This window comes from Bubalus kerabau, chromosome 8 (assembly GCF_029407905.1).
Source record: "Bubalus kerabau isolate K-KA32 ecotype Philippines breed swamp buffalo chromosome 8, PCC_UOA_SB_1v2, whole genome shotgun sequence".
In the NCBI taxonomy this organism is placed as follows: domain Eukaryota; kingdom Metazoa; phylum Chordata; class Mammalia; order Artiodactyla; family Bovidae; genus Bubalus; species Bubalus kerabau.
The window spans coordinates 117126226-117146147 of record NC_073631.1 but is presented as its reverse complement, the minus strand read 5'-3'; the positions used below and the strand labels follow the sequence as shown (position 1 = coordinate 117146147).

Below are 19922 nucleotides of genomic sequence, written 5' to 3'. Positions count from 1 at the left end.
AGACTCAACGCCACCCCTGGAGAAAGAAGGGCTGAGAGAAGCCCATGGAGGAGGCTGGGCGGGGGGGAGGGGCACCCCAAAGTACAACAGAGAGGAGAGGACAGGGACGCAGAAGCAGAGCCCCAAGGGGTGTTTTCTCAGAAGGTGGGGAGATGAAAGGCAAGAGCCAGGCCCCCCCACACACACGGTCTGGTTTATTGGCTCATCACACACACACACCAAGTATGTACACAAACATAAATATTGCAATGTACACATTTACATGGGACCTCTGGCCCGCCCAGGCTCCCGTCTCCGGGTCGGGGGGCCTACAGGGGGCTGGCACGAGAAGGCAGGAACCTGGAGGAGGGCGAGGTCCTGCTCCCCTCCTCTCACAGCACCCCCAAAGCATCCTGTCCCTTCGCAGCAGCGCCGGCCGGGCAAACACCTGCAGCGGCTGGAGTCCCGGGTGTCTCCACTGACCCTCCAGTCTGGCTCTCCTCCCAGACTCTTCCTGGTCTCAGCCTCTGTGTCTCTCGTCTCCCCCAGGGCCTGGAGGGAGGTGGGTGCCTGCGCCCTGGCGTCAGTCCTGGCCCCTCCGGCTTCTTCCCGGGGCTCACAGGAGGCTGGGGCTGCGGTGCAGCTCGGCGGAGGCGCTGGTGCCATTGGCCGGCTCTCTGCCCGGGGCGGCGGCCACGCCACAGCCCTCCCCGGGGCAGCCGTGCTGGATGAGGATGTCGGCACACTCCTGGCTGCCGGCGCGGCGAGCGTAGGCCAGCGGGGTCAGGCCGCGGGCGTCCCGGCTCCGCACGTCCACCCCGTACTGCAGAAGGAAGCACGTTCTCACGGTTGGCAGGAAAGGTGTGGGTTCCCCCACCCGGGTGGGGAGGACGGATGTCAGGAAGCCCCCCCTCCCCTCCCGCCGCCCCCGCACCAACTCACCCAGATAAGCAGCTGCGTGAAGACCACGTTGGCCATGGCGCTGGACAGGTGCAGGGCCGTCCGCCCGTCCCCGTCGCCGTAGGTCTCGTTCACCTCCTCTTTGGACCCGTGCGCCAGGAGCGTCACCAGCAGCCGCAGGTCGTCCTCCACCACCGCCCGGAGCAGCTGCTGGCCCAGAGGCACGTCCGAGCTGGGCAGCGGGGCCAGGAAGAGCTTCTGCTCGTACTTGGCCCGGATCCAGCGCTCCTTCTCCTCTCTGCGGGCACAGGCAGGGGCAGGCGGGGGGGGGGGGGGGGGGGCGGTCAGGGGACCGAGCGAGTGAGGCAGTGGGTAGGGGGCCAGGAGGGGGGCAGGATCAGAGCAAAGACCAGCCCGAGGGACCCAGGACGGTTGGGGGCAGCGGGTGGCGCAGAGGGTGTGGGAGATACTGGATGGAACTTTTGGGGGGAGACCCCCTGGGGTCGACGGGGATGCGCGGGGCGGGGTTGGGGGTGGTGGCGGGGACTCAGGGGGCCGCGAGGGCGGGCGGATTCCAGGCAGGGTTGGGGGCTGGGAGTGGGCAGCTTATCTGGCCCTGCAGGAACAAAGGAGGCGGGGGCCTGCCCTTGGGGCCCACGCACGACCCTATCTATCTACCACCTATTCTCTGCATCTCGGCACTCCGGCTGTAGCCTTTGCGCCACCGCGCGATAGGGCCCTGCGCATGCGCCCCCTGCCCCTCGACGTGCTGATAACTGCGGAGAAAGGGCCGGCTGTTGTGGGGCTCTGAGTGACAGGCGGAGGGCACCCCCGGGGCCCACGGCGAGCAGAGCAACGGCCGGGTTTAACCCTTCCAGCCCGCAGCCCTGTCACAGCCGCACCGCCCCTCCCATCTCCCCACCCGGCAGGGGCACCCGGAGCCTCATGCCCTCACCTGCAGGCGTCGGGCCCCGGTTTAGCATAGCCGTCCAGGGCCCCCTCCCAGACGCTGTTGGCCAGGGCGTTGCCCATGGCGGTCATGACGGCCAGCAGCTCGGGTGGCCAGTCGTCTAGGTCGAGGGAGCGGACCCGGGAAAGGTGAGCTCCCAGATGCCTGTGCGTCCCGGAGCACTCGATGCACATGAGCGCGCCCAGGTTCAGGCTGGCCCAGTCTGGATCTAGGCAAGGAGAGGACGTGATGGAGCCGCCCCCTCCACCCTCGAGCTCCCCCAACCCGGAGCGCCCAGCCTGGTCCCACCCCCACAGCACTCACTGGGGGCATCGCAGTCAATACAGAAGCTGTTGCCCCGGACGGTGCGCACGGCCTGCACGGCCAGAGCTGCGTTCTGGTTCCCCAGTCGAGTCTGAAGGGATGGGATGGGGGGCGGGTGGCTGGTGAGTAAGGAGGCCAGCGTAGGGCACTCCCCCCCAGCCCCTCCGCCCGGCGCCCACCTTGTCCTTGGCGCTGCGGCAGCCCTGCAGGCTGGCGAGGATCTGGGCCTGCACACTCTGCACCCACAGCTCCCGCTCCTCTGCCGTCGAGGCCTCGAAGTGCCACGTCTGCCCGGTGAGGGACACCACCACGAACTCGAACGACTCCTCGGCCTCTGTGGGCACATACAGGGCACGCACACCTGTCAGGGCAGCCCCCCTGGGGCCCCAGCCTGGAAGACTGTGCTCTTGGGGCTCCCCGCCGGTGGGGGTGGGGTGGGGGGGTGGTAGAGGTGGCGCGGAGAGCAGCCCGCCAACCTGGCCACCTGTGGAGCCTGGGTGGAAAAGGTGGGGACGCAAGGTTCGTTGGCAGCCTCGGTGCGGCCAGGAACGGGTCTGGAAGTCAGAGGGGTGCTTTCCAGAGAAAGCAGAGCCCAGTGTCTGGAGAAGATGCGCCGGGGTGCTGGGAAGCAATGCCGGGGGATGGGGGTGTGTGTGTGGGGGTGTTGGAGGCGGGTGTGGGCACCATCCGTACATGTCAGCTGCAGCCGCCTCATTTTGCAGCTCATTAAACCCAATATTCCTGACGGCGTCAGCGTGGGGCTCCTGGGAGCCGGGCCCCTCCCCCCTCCCCTGGCACAGGCAGGCAGGGAGGGCAGGGGTGGGGAGCAGCCTCCGTTTCCTCCACAGACCACCTGGGATGTGTGAGCAGACAGGGACCCGCAGACGTGTGGGGTCACAAGCCCTGGGGGCTGAACTGTGACCCCCCAGCAGTGTGGGGGCAGGCGCTGCTTCAGGCTCTGCGCCCCCAGCAGACCATCCCCATGAGCCTCACTCCTGATGCTCACCCCCACTCGCCACCCCTCCCCAGGGGGCACACAGCTCCCGACCAGCAGATGTGTGTTGTGGCGGCTGCAGAGACGAGGCCACAGGCTCTGCGGGGCAGCCTCTCGTGGATCCTGTGACACTGACCCCCCTCCACCCAGGAAGTCCTCGGGGCCAGGTTCCCGCTTCGGGAAGCCCCAAACAGAACCATCTTCATGGCAGAAGCTGGAACCTCTCCTTCCCCAGGCTCCACCATTCCACCTCACCTCGCTCCCCACCGTATCTGAACCCCACAGCCCTGATCATCCGTGGGGACACAGTTCCCTGTGTCCAGATGGGCCCCCGGGCCATGAGCACCAAGCACCCCTGTATCACAGGCTGGCTCTGCAGAAGCCACTGTTTCCCTTAGTGATGGTCTCCCCACAGCCCTGCCCCTGCCCATGGGAGCAGAGCCCAGCAACTGTGCATCCACCTAAGTTAACTTCCAAAGGGACTCCAGCCATTGAGAAGAGACACAGTTCGAAGAGGACATGAGGAAAACTAGACAAGCAGCACTGTGATGAATAAGGAGTTAGGAGGAAGAACCTATGGAAAATATCTAAGGAGCAGGGGTTTCTCTGCCCAGAGACAACTAAGGAGAGACTCAGCCCGACACGCAGATGCTTAAAAACTCGATGGGCGCTACGAGACGCAGGGAACACAGGTCCTGCCCACATTACCCAGGAAGAAGTATGGGACTGGCAGCCTGCCGTCTTTTACTTTCTAAGAGAGTAAACGAAGGAAGCCCACGTTTTCACAAGGAAAGGGGTTAAGTTAGGCCAAAAAAGGAGCTTTTTTTCCTAAGACACCAGGTCTAAATGACCAGAAGTTATGGAGCTGCTCTTATGGGAAATTATTATCAGAAAATGCTTAACCGAATACAGACAAGAGGGTATGAGGGCATGATGTTTCAAGGAGGACAATCCCAAGTCCCCCTGCCCACCTCCTGTGCCCCGGTTTCCCTTGGGGGTTCCCCCTAACCTTCAGCAGCACCGCTGGGGCCGTCTGGTCGGGGGGTCCCGGTGCTCTTTTTCCTCCGGTGCTTCTTCCGGTTGGAGTGGGGAGATGGGGGGGGCTCCAGCTTGGGGCTGGAGCTGAGCACCTCAGCGGGGCCACTGGCTGGTGAGGGAGAGGGGGAGACGTGTGGGAAGCGGGGAGGGGGCAGCACCCTGACCTGCAGCTGGAGCACCCACCTGGGGGGAGCAGCCCCTCCCGCCCTCTCCCCCCAACCCCATCCCACCTCACCCTGGAGCCCCAGGCCTGGAGGAGGAGAGAGTGGGAAACTCAGGCAGAGCAGGGGGAAGGCAGGGGAAGCCAGCCTCTGCAGCCCAGAGGGGCGGAAGGCGGCCGGGAACTTGCTCACGGGGAGCTGAAACCCCAGCAGCTCCGCACCAAATTTATCCTCAATCACACTCCCAGCTCCTCACAATTAATAGCAGAATTAGAGACAATCAGGGAGCTGCCTAATTACTGTCAATTAGAGCGCGCTAATCAAGCTCCCGTCTCCTGCACCCCGCCCGGCGCTCACCACTAAATGTCAAACTTCATTAGAGGCAGACGCGCAGTGCCCTCCCTCCCTGCCTGCCTGCCTCCTTCCAGACTCAACAGAGCGGCCCACGGAGGCCGCACGCCCCGGACGGTGACCTGCCCTGGCCAGGCCTCCACCCCCATCCCTGGGCTGGCCTGGGCTGGGCGTGGGATGTGGGGGCAGACCCCAGGCTGTGGGCGGCCAGCCCCTCCCACTGTCCGAGCTGGGGCGGGGGGCTTAGTGGGGACCTGCGAAGCGTCTCTGGGAGGAGCTGATGCTCCGCTGCCTGGAGCGGGGGACAGGGGGGCAGCAGGTGCACCAGCCCCGGGGTGGGGTGGGGGGTCTCCTCCCGTCTACACCCTCGCTGAGCTGCACTGACTGACGGATCAGGGCTGAGGGTCAGGACGTAGGTGAGAGTGAGGTGCCAGCTGAAGAGGCAGGGGAGAGGTAAGGGGAAGAGCCCTGTGAGCAAGGTCCAGACAGCGATCCCCGGTAAAGAGAGTGAGGGATGTGGGAAGGGAGGTTCCCGACCACCTGGGAAGTCCAGGATGGGCCTCGGCCTATGGCAGGGGCAGTGTGGGGAGAAACTCTGTCTGGACCACTCCCTGATCTCGTCTGCAGGGCCCCCTTCCTGCCTTCAAAGCCCCCAGCACCCACCCCCTCAACCCCGGCTTCCCTCCCCGTCCCCCCGCAGCGAGGCTGATGAGCTGGCTGCACGGGGGGCTGATGGCGATGCCAGCGCCACCAGCGCTGCCTGGGGCCAGCAGAGGGTGGGTAGGGGGGCTGCAGAGGCAGGGAGGGTCTCCAGCACCGGCCACTGGTGAGGGCCCCGGGTGTGGCCGCGCCAACTCCCTGTTTCCCAGGCACACTTGACCCCCCACCTCCGCTGAGCCCTGGAGGGCTGTTCTGGGGCAGTGGGGGTGGAAGCCCGCTTCCCTCCTGGCCTCACCGGGTCCTGCGTACCTGGGGGCAGGGCAGCGGCCTCAGTCCACGGGTCGGCGCTGGACACAGAGCAGGCGCGCTGGTGCAGCCCCTCGGGGCGCGGACCGGCCCAGGCTGGGCTGCTGGCCGGGTGGGGGGTACCTGGGGGCGGGGGGGGGGGGGGGAAGGGTCAGACGGGGAGGGGCCCCGGGAGAAGGGTGGCCCACAGGCCGTCCTGAAAGCACAGCTACCCAGGGACAGAGCTTGAGAAATGCCTGCGGGACACTGGCAAAAAAACGAGGCGTTCCTGGGTTCACCGAGTACTGTGCCAGGCTTGCCAGAGAACCAGGGTGGGGGGCTCAGGCCAGCCTGAGACCTCATGCTCACCTTGCTCCCTGCATACGTCATGTTCCCCCACTCCACCCCACCCTGTGAGCAGAGCCAGAAGTTGTGGGGGGGACAGTGGGGCTGACTCCCCGTCACAGCCCGAGCCGACCCTCCTGGTCAGGCCCTGAAGTCCACACTCCAGGCCACACACGCCGTGGGCTGTGCCTCAGCTCTGCTGCCATTCTGACGAGAAATAAGTGTATCAAATTCAAGTAATTATGTCTAATTAGTATTAGTAATTATCCTGTTGGGCTGCAGAAAATTAATCTTTCGTTTCCCATAGGGGGGAAGGACGGCGGAGCCAGGGGAATGGGGCGGCAGCTCCATCCAGGAGTGCCGGGGCGGTGGCAGGGCCCTCCCTGGCTCATCAGTCACCATGGACAGCCCCGGGAGGTGATTGCAGACCTCTCGCCTCAGGCCACTGACCTGAGATCCCGCAGGGCCTGAGGCCAGGAGGCCACAGCCGGCAGGCAGGTCTAAGGACCAGCGGCCATGCCCAGGGGTCTGCACAGACAGCAGGATGGGGGGAGTGGCTGGGTGCTGGGTGCTCGTGATGGGCAGAGACCCCTGGGGTTGAATGAGCCTGACGGAGGGGGCCCCCCGACCAGCCCCAAGAGCACAAGGGGCAAGTGTCTGCAAGAAGCCAGGCAGCCCCGAGTGGAAGCGCCTAGAAGGGAAAGGAACAGGCTGGCCGTGACACACCGATGCTCTGGGGCCCGCAGGACGCTGCAGGGTGGGGTGAGTTCTGTTTCCTGACACCCACGGCAGGAGCAGACACACAGCAAGTGCTGATTAACACCCGTGCGGGCCAGCCCCTTGCAGCCACACGCTGAGGCCCCGCTCTCCGGAATCCTGCCCCCTCCTGCTCCACCTAACAGGTCCCTGCCAACTCAGCCTTTCTTGGGGTGGCCTCTCCCCCGCTCCCCCAAGCCTGGTCAGGAAACCTTCCAGGGGAGCAGCAGCCTCAGGGCCGACTTCCCACCACCCCCTCACATCTCCCCTGAGGTTCCAGGTCTCACTCCCCCCCACCCCAACCCCACCCAAAGACACCACAAGGCCCAAACCTCCTCCCCCAAAGCCCCCCAACCCCAAACCCCGAGGGAGGGCGGGCGCCTTCCCTTTTCTTTGTTAATTCTCCCCTCATTACGCCTGCAATCCCACAATCGGTGTGCACTGTAATTGTCGAATTTGATGCTAATGATTAATGAATTAAACATGGAGCCATCAATTAGTCCTCAGAGGATAATTCTGCATAAAGCAGCGGATAATGTAATTACAGTAACAAAGATAATGAGATGTTAACATCGCCCGGTGAGCGGAGACGTGTTGTGAGTGTGTGCGAGGTCGCTGGCGGTGCGCCGGGGGGACGCGGGGCCGGGGGGACGCGGGGCCGGGGGGACGTGGCCCCGGGGGGTGGCCCGGCCACGTGTTCCAGGGACACTGGGGAGCCGTCGGTGGGCGCAGCCGGGTACATGGGGGAGTGGGCCGCACCCCTGCTGCACGCACCACTTCTGCTCCCCAGGTGGGGGCCTTCGGGGGACGTGGCAGGACACAGGGTCCCGGGTGTCCCTGCTCCAAGGAAGCAGCCAGCGGCCCGGCCCCCCTGCTGCCTGCCTGCAAGCAGGGCTCCCCTTCCATCCACTTCCGTGTCCTCTGCCCTCTGGTGCCACCTGAGAAGCCCTAGGCCGGCCCCACCCTGGGCTGCCCTTGCTGTCCCCGGGCCAGCGAACCCGCCCCCTTGCCCCCAAGCACACCCCCGCCGGCAGCTCTGAGCACCCTACCCATCTTTCCTGTTTTCCTGTCCTTAGCGTCCCTCTCTTCACCCGTCCACTAGCGCACTCTCTGCCTATTTCAAGGGCCTCGTTCTGAGCTCGGGGAGGCTGAGCGCAAGCACAGAGCTGCCCCAGTCAGGCGCATAGGTTCAAACCCCCCTCTACCACTTCAGTGGGATTTTGGGTGCTCAGTTGCTGAGTCGTGTCTGACTCTTTGCGACCCCATGAATTGTAGGCCACCAGTCGCCTCTGCCCATGGGATTCTCCAGGTAAGAATACTGCTGCCTGCTCAGTCACTAAGTCGTGTCTGACTCTTTGCGACCCTCATGGATGGCAGCCCACCAGGCTCCTCTGTCCATGGGATTTTCCAAGCAAGAATACTGGAGTGGGTGGCCATTTCCTTCTCCAGGCGATCTTCCCGACCCGCGGACTGAACCTGCGTCTCCTGCGTTGCAGGCAGGCTCTTTACCACTGAGCCTCCAAGGAAGCCCCTCTGGGGGATTTTACAGACAAGTTACTTAATCGCTCTTAATCTTTGTTTTTCCATCCGTAACATGGGAACACGATCTCGACGTCAGGGCTAGCACACCCGGCACCCCTCGATCAGCGGTGCCGGCGCCCCTGACCCCTCAGCGCCTTCGGACAGGGCGGCACCCTAGCAGGGTGGGGACCCTTGCCTCAAACAAGCACCATCTTTCTCTCTTGACTGCTGGACGAGGCGGTGTCCACGCTTCTGAACAAAGACCCCACCTCGCACTGCAGAACTGAGGACGGTTACCAGGTTCGCCCCAGGCAGCTCGCTTGGCAAGCGTGGCTGAGCTGTGGCCCTGGTTCCTGTGCTCCCATCGCCTACCCCGCTCCAGACACTGACGCCACCTGTTGGCATGAGGCTACCCGTCCCTGCTTTGATCCACCGGGCTGTCTGCTGGCCACCTCCCCTACTGACCCCACGAGGACCGCATTTTGGCCAACGAGTTAGTGGGGCTGATCCTGAAGCCTGACACTTGGTGCGAGCCTGCCCGGAGCCCTGAGGATCCAGGCTGGGCACAGACCCCTGACACCTACCTTCCCAGGCCCCCTCCCGTCACAGTGCGCCCCACGCCCCCACCTCAGCAGCCTCTCACCTGTGCCCCCGCCCAGCTGTGTGCTACTCCGCTCCAAGGCCAGCCCGTTGGCCCGGGGGCTGGTGCCAGGGGCTGTGGCCGGCGTGGCTCGCGGCAGGCGCTTCCCGGGTACCTTGACGGTGGTCCGCAGCAGGTCGATCTCCTTGCCGTGGATGTTCTGCATGTAGTCCTGGGGCCACGTGGACAAGACGGGGTTGGGGGGGAGACTTGTTAGTACAGGTCACTCTTCTGCAGCAAACCCCATCCCAACCCTCCCGACTCCCGGGTCTCTCCCCGCACTGCCCACGTTTGTGGAGCACCCCCCAGCACCCCCTCTCCAGGTCTGCCCGCGTGTGGCTCTGGGGGCTCCACCAGGAGCAGGGCAGGGGCCACAGAGGGCCTGGGGCCAGGAGTGACGCCCGGGCTCCTTTACAGAAGACGGCTCGGGAGGCAACGCAAAGGAGGCCAAGTATTGACCAGAGATGGGACTCGGAGAGAGGCCGGATGGCCGAGGAGAGGGACCGACAGGCCCCTGGGGACGTGGATGTTGGGGCTGCCCCGGGCCATGGGTGGCTGGTCACCAAGGACCCCAGCCCTATTTGCAGATGCTCCCACCACCACTTGGGGCCTCGGGAACTTTTACAGCCTAGAGCAGCGCCCAGTCCTTAGAATGTGTATAAGCTGCTCAGTCCTGTCGGACTCTTTACGACCCCGTGGGCTGTTCCCCGCCAGGCTCCTCTGTCGATGGGATTCTCCAGGCAAGAATACTGGAGTGGGTGGCCATTCCCTTCTCCAGGGGATCTTCCCAACCCAGGGATCAAACTCAGGTCTCCTGCATTGCAGGTGGATTCTTTACTGTCTGAGCCACCAGGGAAGCCCTGGTGCCTAATGATAAACATTTGTCGAATAGTTAAAGGGAAGCCTTCTATTCTTTCTACCGTCCTGAGGAACAGTGAGCCAAGAGCAAGGTTCCAGATACCAGTGGACATCCCAGCGGCAGGAACAGTAACCAACGCTAATGTCACACGTCAGCTGCCCAGCCACGCGCTGGGGTCCCCCGCGCGACTGCTGACATTATGCTTCTATTTCACGCACTGCCTCACGTGAGTGTCCCGACAACCCAGGAGGACGGTGTTACTGTGCCCGCTTTACAGATGGAAAAACAGGTTATTCTTACAATGGATGACCTGCCCAAGGTCACAATCAGCAGGTGACAGGGCCAGACTCAAGCCCAGCCTATTCAGGTCCCCAAGGAACCTCCTCTTTAGCCCCGGAGCGGAACCAGCCCTGCCTTCATGTCAGCACCTGGAGGGCTGGACATGGACGAGGCGGGTAGGGACCCCAAGAGCGGGAGCGGCTGGGTGCTGACCCCATCATGCCTGCTGTCTTCACCTCGCCCTGGGCGGGGGGTGGCACCTGGCAGGGTGGGAGGTAGGATGGGGGATGCAGAGTGGAGCCCTGCCCTCCCTCTGGCTTCCCTCTGCCCTCCCTCTGCTTAAAACCTTGCCCAGCCCAGCCCGGTCTCCCTACTGCTCTGATCTTGGGTGCTAATCCCTCGCCCATGGCCCTGGCGAGTTCCTGGGCGGTCCTTCCTCAGGGGGCAGAAGCCGGGCCAGCGGCACCAGCTTAACTCTGGAGGGAATTTCACCGGCTGAACTCGGACAGGCTCCTCTCCTCCGTAGTCGGGAGTGCCTCTGGGACATTTTGCATCCAGGGCACTTCCCTGAGCACTGGGCTCAGCCTCCAGGTCCCAGCCCTCTCACCCCACCCACCGGGACACCACTTCCTGTTCCCAGGCATTCTCCTGCCTTGCCATCTTGCAGCTTCAGGGAAAAGGGATGATGTCCTCTGCTTAAAAGAGCCGACGGGGAGTGCTGGCCAGGGCGGGCTGACCAGGGGCTCAGGGCCAACCCTCACCCTGTGAACGACCGAGATGACCTTGAGGAGAAAGGGGTCACCTGGCGCCAAGGAGCCAAGAGAACGCGGGCTTCTCCAAAGAAGAAAAGGAGTGAGATCGAGGGAGCAGAGAGCCCAGCATCAGCCCTACTCCTGCCCCCGGAAGGCTGGAGTTCCCTGAAGGAATCACTGGGGCCAGCGGGAGGACCACGGGGAGGACGGGGCACCCTGATGCCAGCATGCAGGCCGACTCCCAGAAGCCTGGCCGGGCCTGTGCATGCTAACTCACTTCAGTTGTGTCCAGCTCTTTTGCGTCCCCATGGACTGCAGCCCACCAGGCTCCTCTGTCCATGGGATTCTCCAGGTAAGAATACTGGAGTGGGTTGCCATGCCCTCCTCCAGGGGATCTTCCCAACCCAGGGATCGAACCCGCGTGCACTGCATTGCACATGGATACTTTACTGCTGAGTCACCTGGGAAGCCCTTCAGAAGGCCAACAGGGGCCCTGCCAGCCAGAGAGGAGAAGCACCCTGCCCTGCAGCTCTGCCCTGTGTCCGTGGCCTTCTGGTGAGGGACGGGGCTGGGTGCCTAGCCTTGGGCATACCCTGCTACCAGGGTGCTTGGTTTGTGTCTCAGAAGCACAGAACAGCATCGCTGAGATGTGGACGAGGGCAGGCTCCACTACAGGAGGGCCCCTCCGCCCCAACCTCCCACCCATGCTCTGCTGAGCACTGCCAGGACTCTGTCCCCAGCCCGAGCCCCTCCCTGTGCCCTGGTCCCTTCCCCAGTCAACTCCGCCCACCCCCATTCTAGTCACTGCTGGCCCTCTGGCCTTGCCTAGCACCCAGGGTGCACCCCACCATCCTGGCGGCCCCCGCACTCCAGGCCCCCACGGCCCTCTGATTGGCTCCGCACGCATCCCATCCCGGGTCCCCACGCACAGTCACATCTCAGCTCGAGACGACTGTCAACAGCTGGCAGGGCCGAAGACACAGCTGCCGTCCCTGTCCCGGGGGCGGGGCTCGGGCTGCTCTAGTTCGCAAGGAGGTCACAGCAGCTGCAAGTTTCCAGGCTCTGAGACAGCCCTGGGCTGCCCAAGCTGGGATGCGGGTCAGGGTAGAGGCGGGGGAAGCTGACCCCAGGCCAAGAAACCAGAGCCGCTCGGAGAGACTCCGTTCAGGACCAAAGAGTCAGACACCAACGGAAGGGGGAAAGCAGCATGGACCACCCAACAGGCCAGCACCCAGCCAGCTCGAGGGGTGGTGGGGGACCAGTTCCGGGCCCCCCGAGGAGACTGCGACGGGTGAGCCGGAGAGGCGGCGGCGGACAGGGTGTCGTCGGGAGCGTTTCCCTCCGTCAGCAGAACGGGGGAGCTCCACGGCGGCTCGGGAGAGCGGTCACCACGGCTGCCTTTATTACCCACCATCAAACAGCAATTTCTTCCCCAGCCTCCTCGCTAATTACCCAGCCAGCGTTCTCATCTCGTTTTATTACTGGAATTAACAACGAGTTCAGAGCGTGGAAAGCTATTAAGATGTGTGATTAAGCCACATTCAATTAGTTTCTACAAACAATTTAATTGATGTTGCAGATAGAATTAACAGAAGGTGATTGTGTGAATGGCTCCGCTGGCTGCAAAATGGGGGAGGCTGTGGCGGGCTCTCCTGGGCCTCGGCAAGGACCGGGCGTGAGGCTCGAGACTTGCCCACCAGCCCTTCCTCCGCACACCCCTCGGGTCCCACCAGCCCGACCGGCCTGCTGACCGATAGGCGAGTCCCCAGCACCCCTGCTCTCGAGTCTCCTGGTAGGGGGAGTGTGTGCCCTCTGGAGTTCCCGGAGGGCCTTCCTCCACCAGCTTCCTAACAGGAGGGTGCCTCCAAGGGGAGCAGACAGCTCCCAGGGAGAGCAGGTCCCTGCTCATTGCTGGCAGCTGGGAAGTTTGCTCAGGTTGGAAAGTTTGCTCAGGTTGGAAAACACGGCCAAGGCGGGTAGAGGCAGGGAAGCCAACAACAGGAGCTCGGCGGCCACCAGGGAGGGACACCAAGAGATGAGGAGCAGACGAAGAGAGACAGCCTCCGTCAGGAGGGACCTTGGACCCCGGGGGGCATGCACGGAGACCCTGGGCTTGGCCTCACTGGTGCTCTCACTGTTACCACGGTTTTGAACCTGGTTTGGGTCTCCCGGACAAGAAGAGAAGCGTGGACCGGGCAGGGAAGCTGCCATCTGCACGGAGGGCCAGGTGCCTAGGGCATCCGGCATGGGTTGGGGAAGGATGTGCACTCGGAGCCCAGAAGCAGGGTGCAGCGACTAAAGGGCTGACTGACGGGGAGGCCACGCGCTCAGCCTCTCCACCACACCCGCGGAGCCGGCGGCCTCTTAGATTCACCTCCCAAGCAGGGACAGCCTGGAGCCAGCGTCACCACACCCCAGCCCGGCACACTGACCACACATGGTTCCCAGGCATGGCAGCCACCCAGCTGGCCTCACTTGCCCTGATGGTACCTCTCCAGGGATCCTCAGGCAGCCTGGAGGGGAGGCGCTCCTGGATTGTGCAGGCAACTCTGGGTGATTCCTACAGTCCAAGTCTCGGGGGGCCAGCTCACTGGTGAGCCACCGGCTGGGTGACCGAGGAGTCGACAAAGCCCACCGAGCCTCCGCTCTCTGGGTTGTTAGTGAAGTGAAAGTCGCTCAATTGTGTCTGACCCTTTGCGACCCCCTGGACTATACAGTCCTTGGAGTTCTCCAGACCAGAATACTGGAATGGATAGCCTTTCCCTTCTCCAGGGGATCTTCCCAACCCAGGGATCGAACCCAGGTCTCCTACATTGCAGGCGGATTCTTTACCAGCTGAGCCACAAGGGAAGCTCGACAATGCTGGAGTGGGTAGCCTATCCCTTCTCCAGGGGATCATCCCAACCCAGGAACTGAACCGGGGTCTCCCGCCCTGCAGGCGGGTTCTTTACCAGCTGAGCCACCAGGGAAGTTGCGCGTGAAAATAGCCACCCCACAGGGTCTCTCCCTTCCCCTCTGCACCAGGCCCTGTCCTCCCTGTCCCCAGACACCCCCCCTCCCAGCCTCCTCCTTCCGGGGCACGGGGCCTCCCAAGGGGCATGAGTGCCCAGCCAGGGCAGCAGGAGGCCGGGGGCAGTGAGGACGCAGCAGAGAGGAGAAGGCAGGCGGGTCTCACGGGTGGGGAATGAGGCCACAGACGGGCTCCCGGCCCCGCAGCTGGGAAGCGCCGGGGCAGGAGCTGTGGGCGCTGGGCCCAGGAGGCCCAGCCCCTCTCCCTGGGGACACTGCGGTCCTCTTCCTGGTCGGGGGGTGGGGATGTGGGGAGGGGGGCGTCCCTGCTTCCTAGGACACCACGCCCCTCATCAGGGCTCTGTGGGGAGCCTTGCCACCTTTGGACTCAGCAGGACACATGGACTCGGCAGGACTTGGGGAAGAGAAGGCTAGAGTAGGGGCAAGGATGGTGCCCAGGAGCCTCTGTGTGGAAGCCCCCGAGGTCGCCAGGCCGAGGCCCCTCATCTAACCAGCCCCCCAAGCCGGTATCCAAGCACCAGCTCCCACCTGTGGAGTGAGAGGGCCCCAAGCTGAGGGGAAGGGCCAGGTTGACTGGAAGGGCCCACCCCAGGCCTGTGGGCTTCCTCGGGGTCCTGGGCGCTGCCCTCAGGGGGACTGGGCTACGGCCAAAGCGTGGACCCCAGTTCCTTTCGGCTGGGCCCCCTACAACCCCCGTGCCGACTCAGGGGTGGGCAAGGGCCCCTCCGAGGCTGGCCCGGGAGCCTCCGGGCCCGGGGTGGGGCCGGCCCACGTGCTGTGCTCGAGGGGCTTCGCGGGAGAACTCATTAGGCCCGCAGTGGGGTGGTGACAGAGATGGATTCCGGTGGCAGCTGTGCGCTGGAGCCACGCGGTGAGGGGGGGGTGTGGGAGCCGCCACGGGGGCCCCCCCAGTCACCGCGCCCCACCCCCTGCGGACCCCTCTGCCCAGGCCCCGTGCCCCCACGCGCCTCGTGCAAGGGGGTCTGTCCCGGCCCCAGGCTCCCCCCAGCGGCCCTGGCTTAACTGCCCTCTTGCGCCCCACTGTCCTGGGAGCCCAGAGGCACCCACACATGTGGCACACGTTGGCAACACCACCTTCCCCTCCCCATCCATGTAACAGGCCCTATCCAGCTCTTAAAACAGCTCCAGTGGAGGAGGGAGAACCTGACTTGCACACCAGTGCAGCCGTGGGGGCAACCGCCTGGAGGATGGGTTTACTCCAAAGGGCCCGGCCAAGACTCAGAGCTTCCAGGCACCGGGCTTTAGGGTCCATGTGGCCCTCAAGCCCCCAAAACGAGGGCCCTTTCCCAAGGGCAGGACTTTCTGAGTTCAGGCACACTTCCCTCCAGCCCTGGAGTGCAGCCGCTCCACGTCCGCCTGGCCCCCCACACCCAGCCCGCCCCAGGTGCAGCGAGCCCCCCAACTCACGTGCAGGCTGGGGTGGTAGGTCAGTAGCCCGTTGTCACATAGGGTCACATACTTCTTCTTCCACTCCTTGTTCAGGGACTTGCCGCTCCTCTTGAGCAGAATGCCCTGGGGACAGAGGCCGCATCAGAGATGGGAGCCAGGCGTGGGGAGGGTCTCAGCGCCCGCAGGCCCCGTGGGCCTCCACCCCCATCCTCCCAGGTCACTGTGCGTGTGGGCATGGAGACGCCGTGCGGGATGGGAGCTGAACCGGGGAGGGCCACCCGAACCAACCCGTCCACGGGACTCAGGGCCCCCCCCTCCAGTTACCGTGGACCACTGTCCCATGGGGGGCGCCATCCACGGGACTCAGGGCCCCCCTTCCAGTTACCGTGGACCACTGTCCCGTGGCGGGGGCACCCCCTACCCCAGGTTGTGGGCCTACATCTGCAATGGGAGGCAGGGGTCTAGATGGCCTCCCAGGATCTCCAGGGGTGGGGTGGAACACAGAGACCTCAGGGGACCCTGGCCTCCTAACCCCTGTGGTAGCCCCAGAAGAGGGCAGACAAGCACCTGAATGTCCCCAGAATACCCTAGTCTCCCCAAAGCAGGGAGTGGGGAGTTCCAGCCATCCAGATCGGCAACCAAATCTCCAATGGGAGCTGAGAGGATGCTGGGTGTGGCACTTGGATGAGCCCCAGGATAGACAAGGGTCCCACGAGGGCCGGGATTTGGGAGTGTTGTTCATCAACATCCCCCCCGCCCCCAGCACAGTGTGAGAACCCCTGGTGGACGGTGGAGAAAAGCCAGCAGAGACCCTGCGGCTGTCAGACAGTGGGGAAAAGCCAGCAGAGACCCTGAGGCTGTCAGATGGTGGGGAAAAGCCAGCAGAGACTCTGCGGCTGTTGGAGGACCCCACCAAGGAAGACTGCCCACAGCCCCGACAGTCTCTGCTGTCCTCCCCTAGCGAGGACCCCTGGTGGTCCTGCGCCCACTGCTGGCTCCTGAAACAGCGGCCAGCACAGGGGACCGGCCAAGGATGGAGCCGGGGTCGGGACAGGACACGGACAGGCCCAGCAGCAGGTTGCCCTGGACCAGCATCGCCCCTGTGGGCCCCCTCCCCAAACCTGGGGTGCTGAGAAGAGGCAGTGCTCCCCAGAGATTCCTACACACCACTCCTGGGGGAGAGCCCCACAGCGGGATGGCCCGGCTGGGGGTGGGATGGGGCAGCACTCCGAGTGTCCCCCAGTGTACCCACCCTGCCCCACAAGGGGGTCACAAAGGAGGAGCTTAGGGCCGCTGTGCTGGCCTCTCCTTCAGGAGGGGGGCGCCCTGCCCTCAGGCAGGCTGGAAATGGGGGTCAGGAGACTCAGTGTGATAGAGTGGGGGTAAACCCCGATTCCAGGATGCCCTCCCCTGCTCAGGCCTCTTACTAGGAGGCTCAGCCCTGAAACGGCCAGGTTAGCGAGCAGGTGGCCTGGGATTCCCACATCAGGGGCCAGAGGTGGAGGCCAGTCCCTCTTTTCAACAGGTGTTTTAACCCCTTCCTCCCTCATCCTCCAGCTGGAGGAGGTGGAGCCATCTAAGGACACTGCAGAGACCTGGTCCCCTTTTCTCAGGAGCAGCTTCTGAAGACTAGGGGCGTGAACTGAGACCTTCCCTAGACAGTAGGGTGTCTGGAACATCTCAGAAGGCAGCGGGCTCCTGTCTGGTGGTCCCTGAAGGAGCCCTGGTGACTGGCCTCGGGGGCGTGGCACCCATCCCCTCACAGGCCAGGAACGTGGACACAGCTCAGCTGCTACCTCTCTGCTGACTGTGGACCCCGGGCCCTGAGGACTGGGGGCCGGGACTCTGGAGAAGGCAGCCCAGGCTCCTCTTGCTGCTGTGGGTCAGGACACGGGGTGGGGGTGGGGGGGCGCCCCATCCTCTGCCTCCCTTCCCACCTGCTCCCTGAGCCTCCGCGGGAGATTCCACCAGGGCCTCTGTCCCAAACCCCTTCACGCCCGGAGCTCCCTTCTCGGTCCCTTCACCTTTACCGGGTGCCCTCCTGGTCCCCCCAGGCTCAGGCCACCACCCCCCCCACCTCGCCTTCTGCCACCCACGAGCTCTTTACATCCCCAAGTCCTGGAAACTGCCTGAGCCTCCGTCTCAGACGCGCAGTTCTCAGACACGCAGACTCACCTACGGAGCACCCCCCCGCCCACCCCCTCAGCAGGAGATCAGGAGTCAGGATGCCGGAAGCAGCGGAGGAGGGCAGACCTGTTCTGCCCGAAGTCTCTCCCCTCCTCCACCGGCCCCTCTCCGGACCGTGGGAATGAGGCTCCGGCGCGCGTTAGCCGGGGGGTGTGGGAGGAGTGCCCGGGCCTGGGGGCGGGGGGCGGGGGCGGCGCGATCGCGGCTGCAAGGGGGGCTTGGCCCGCGCCCACGCGCTCCGCCTGGCCCCGCCGCTCACCTGCCAGGGGCTGCCCGCTCGGCCCGGCCCGGCCCTCCCCGCGCCCCAGGGGCGCCGGCTCCCCTCCCCGGGCAGGCCGGCTGCGCACGGCGGCGCAGGAAGCAATCTGGGGCGGAATGTGAGCAGTGCGCGGGGGCGACAGCCCCCAGAGGACCCGTTCCCCGCCGCCTCCCGCCCGGCTCCGCCAGCCGGCTTAATTGCGGAGTCCGGATTGATTGGGAATGCAAATGGCAACTGAAATGCAATCTCCACTCCCAGCAGGAGCAGGGGGAGGGGGAGCGAGGAACCGGGAGAAGCGCGGGACAGGAGGGCTGGGAAAAGGGGTGAGCCAGGCCCGGGGCGGCGGGGAGGGGCGCAAGGAATGGCCACCGGCCCAGGCTACAGGAGAGGGTGCCGTGGCACCCCATCCCGACAGTAGGCACATCCCCAAACCGCGCCCCCCCCCCCCCCCACTGTGCGATCCCTGGTGCCTGTAGACAGGTGTGGCAGCTCAGCCTCCTGGCCAGGCCCCTCCTTCTGAGGATCCCTGAGTTTAGAGGGGGCCTGGAATCCTCAAGTGACCTCACTGACCCCTCCAGGGGGACTGGAGCCTCAGGTGCAAGTTCACGGGGCTTCATCCCCCACTACACAGACCCTCTTTCCCCTCCCTGTGTGGGATTCAGGGAGCAGATAAATTAGGGCAGACCCCAGCCAGGAAGCAGGGTGCTTTTGGGGCTAGACTGATCTCAAAGCAAGGATGGGTGGCTGGGTGGGGGAAGCGTTGCGTTTGTTGAATGTTTGCCTGTGCCTGTGTGTATACTCAGAAAGCACACGCCACAAAGCAGGGAGTGACAGTCGCCTGCCTGGAGCAGGTCCCCATTGCCTGGCCTGGCAAGAGGCCCTTCGAGGAGGCCTGGGTTGGCACAGCCCCAGAGACATGCCATCAACAGGTTTCTGGGCCAGTTCTGCGCATACAGTGAAACAGGGAGGAGACAGCCAGCTGCCCGCCCACCAGGAGGGTCCCTGGGGAGCATCCCTTGGTGACACTTCTGGAGGACTGAAGCATACCCAGTGCTCCCCACTGTGTCCTCTGGGCCCTGAGACACTTTCGGGGTTCTCCATTCGCCATGGCCCTTCACTGTGGGGTCAGAAACCCCCATCCCTAACACAATTCTGGTCGCAGAAGCCCCAGCCTATACAGCCAGACCTGATCACAGGCCCCTGGCCAGGCTGACCTCAGGTCCTCTGGCCACACAAGTCTACTCCACTCAAACACGGACATCACGGCTCCTGTAGACATGGGGCATCTCTAAACACCGGGTCCCAAGAAGATGTGTCTGTGCCAAGTGCAGCATCCTGGGGACACAGCAGGCTAACCACCAGGCTGCTGGCCATCCCCGGGGGCACCTGGGCCAGCAGGCTTTCACCTGACACCTCCTCTCTCCACTGCATCCAGCTCAGCGGTTCTGCAGCCCTGCACAGCACACCAGCAAGCAACTCTGCCTTCCATCACCAGAGACCCCTTTCGATCACTCAATGCCTTTTTCTAGCAAAGACACCCAGGACAGGCAGTCTGGGCGCCCTGGCCCTACTGGGCAGTGACTCCAGAGACTATATCAGGACTAAGTTTCCTCTTTTCAAACACAGAAGAGGCTCACTGGGTAAGACTCAGCCGGTGAACCCAGGGTAGGACCAGCCCTTGGTACGCCCCCTCAATCCATACTCTTCAGGGTGCTCTTTTGTGAATTCTCTCCCTTTTGGGGGAGGGAGGAGGAGAGAGAAGTGGGGGAGACCAAGTCCTGCTGCAGGGCTGGGCACCTCCAGAATCACCACCACCAATGCAGAGCCGCTGAGGGTGGCGGGCGGCTCTCTGCTGCCCCCAGGTGGTGATGAGGGTGAACAGGCAAGGCCAGGCCCGGTGAGCGTTCCGGTCATCCTTGCCAGGGGTGTGTTAACAGCTCAGGCCTGGCAGGGGCCTGGGGCGCTGGCCTCTCCCATCTTCCAGAGCCATCCTCCAACATTGCCGGGGCCTCCTCTCCGCTTCTCTCCAGCCCCAGGGGGAAGGGAGCGCTGACCTGTTTGATGGGGATGGCCCGGCCGCTCCCGATGCTGTCCACCTTGCACTCGGTGGCCTTCTTCTCCCGGTCCATGTCGGCACCCTTTCGAGACTGGAAGAGAAGAGAAGGGGTGTGTCAGAGGGGCCCCGGGGACTGTGGGGGTTCAGCTGCCCACCTGGAATCCCCAGCTAGCACCCCATCCTCCCC

At 64.3% G+C, this 19922-nt stretch overlaps 1 protein-coding gene across 2 annotated transcripts in view; it reads right to left on the bottom strand.

Annotated features, from left to right (window-relative positions):
* Window positions 1-175: 175 nt before the first annotated feature.
* AGAP3 (ArfGAP with GTPase domain, ankyrin repeat and PH domain 3) overlaps window positions 176-19922 on the bottom strand; it is a 56720-nt gene continuing 36973 nt past the window's right edge. Inside the window, exons 9-18 of one of the 2 annotated variants that reach the window (XM_055591280.1) lie at window positions 19734-19826; window positions 15252-15356; window positions 8907-9075; window positions 5666-5785; window positions 4156-4293; window positions 2332-2486; window positions 2153-2243; window positions 1835-2057; window positions 922-1177; window positions 176-802 (exon numbers count right to left, since the gene is read on the bottom strand). In XM_055591280.1, the coding sequence (XP_055447255.1) occupies window positions 596-802; window positions 922-1177; window positions 1835-2057; window positions 2153-2243; window positions 2332-2486; window positions 4156-4293; window positions 5666-5785; window positions 8907-9075; window positions 15252-15356; window positions 19734-19826 (1557 nt within the window). In that variant the 3' untranslated portion in view covers window positions 176-595. The remainder of the gene's footprint in view (window positions 803-921; window positions 1178-1834; window positions 2058-2152; window positions 2244-2331; window positions 2487-4155; window positions 4294-5665; window positions 5786-8906; window positions 9076-15251; window positions 15357-19733; window positions 19827-19922) is intronic. The other variant, XM_055591281.1, reaches the window with a different exon arrangement.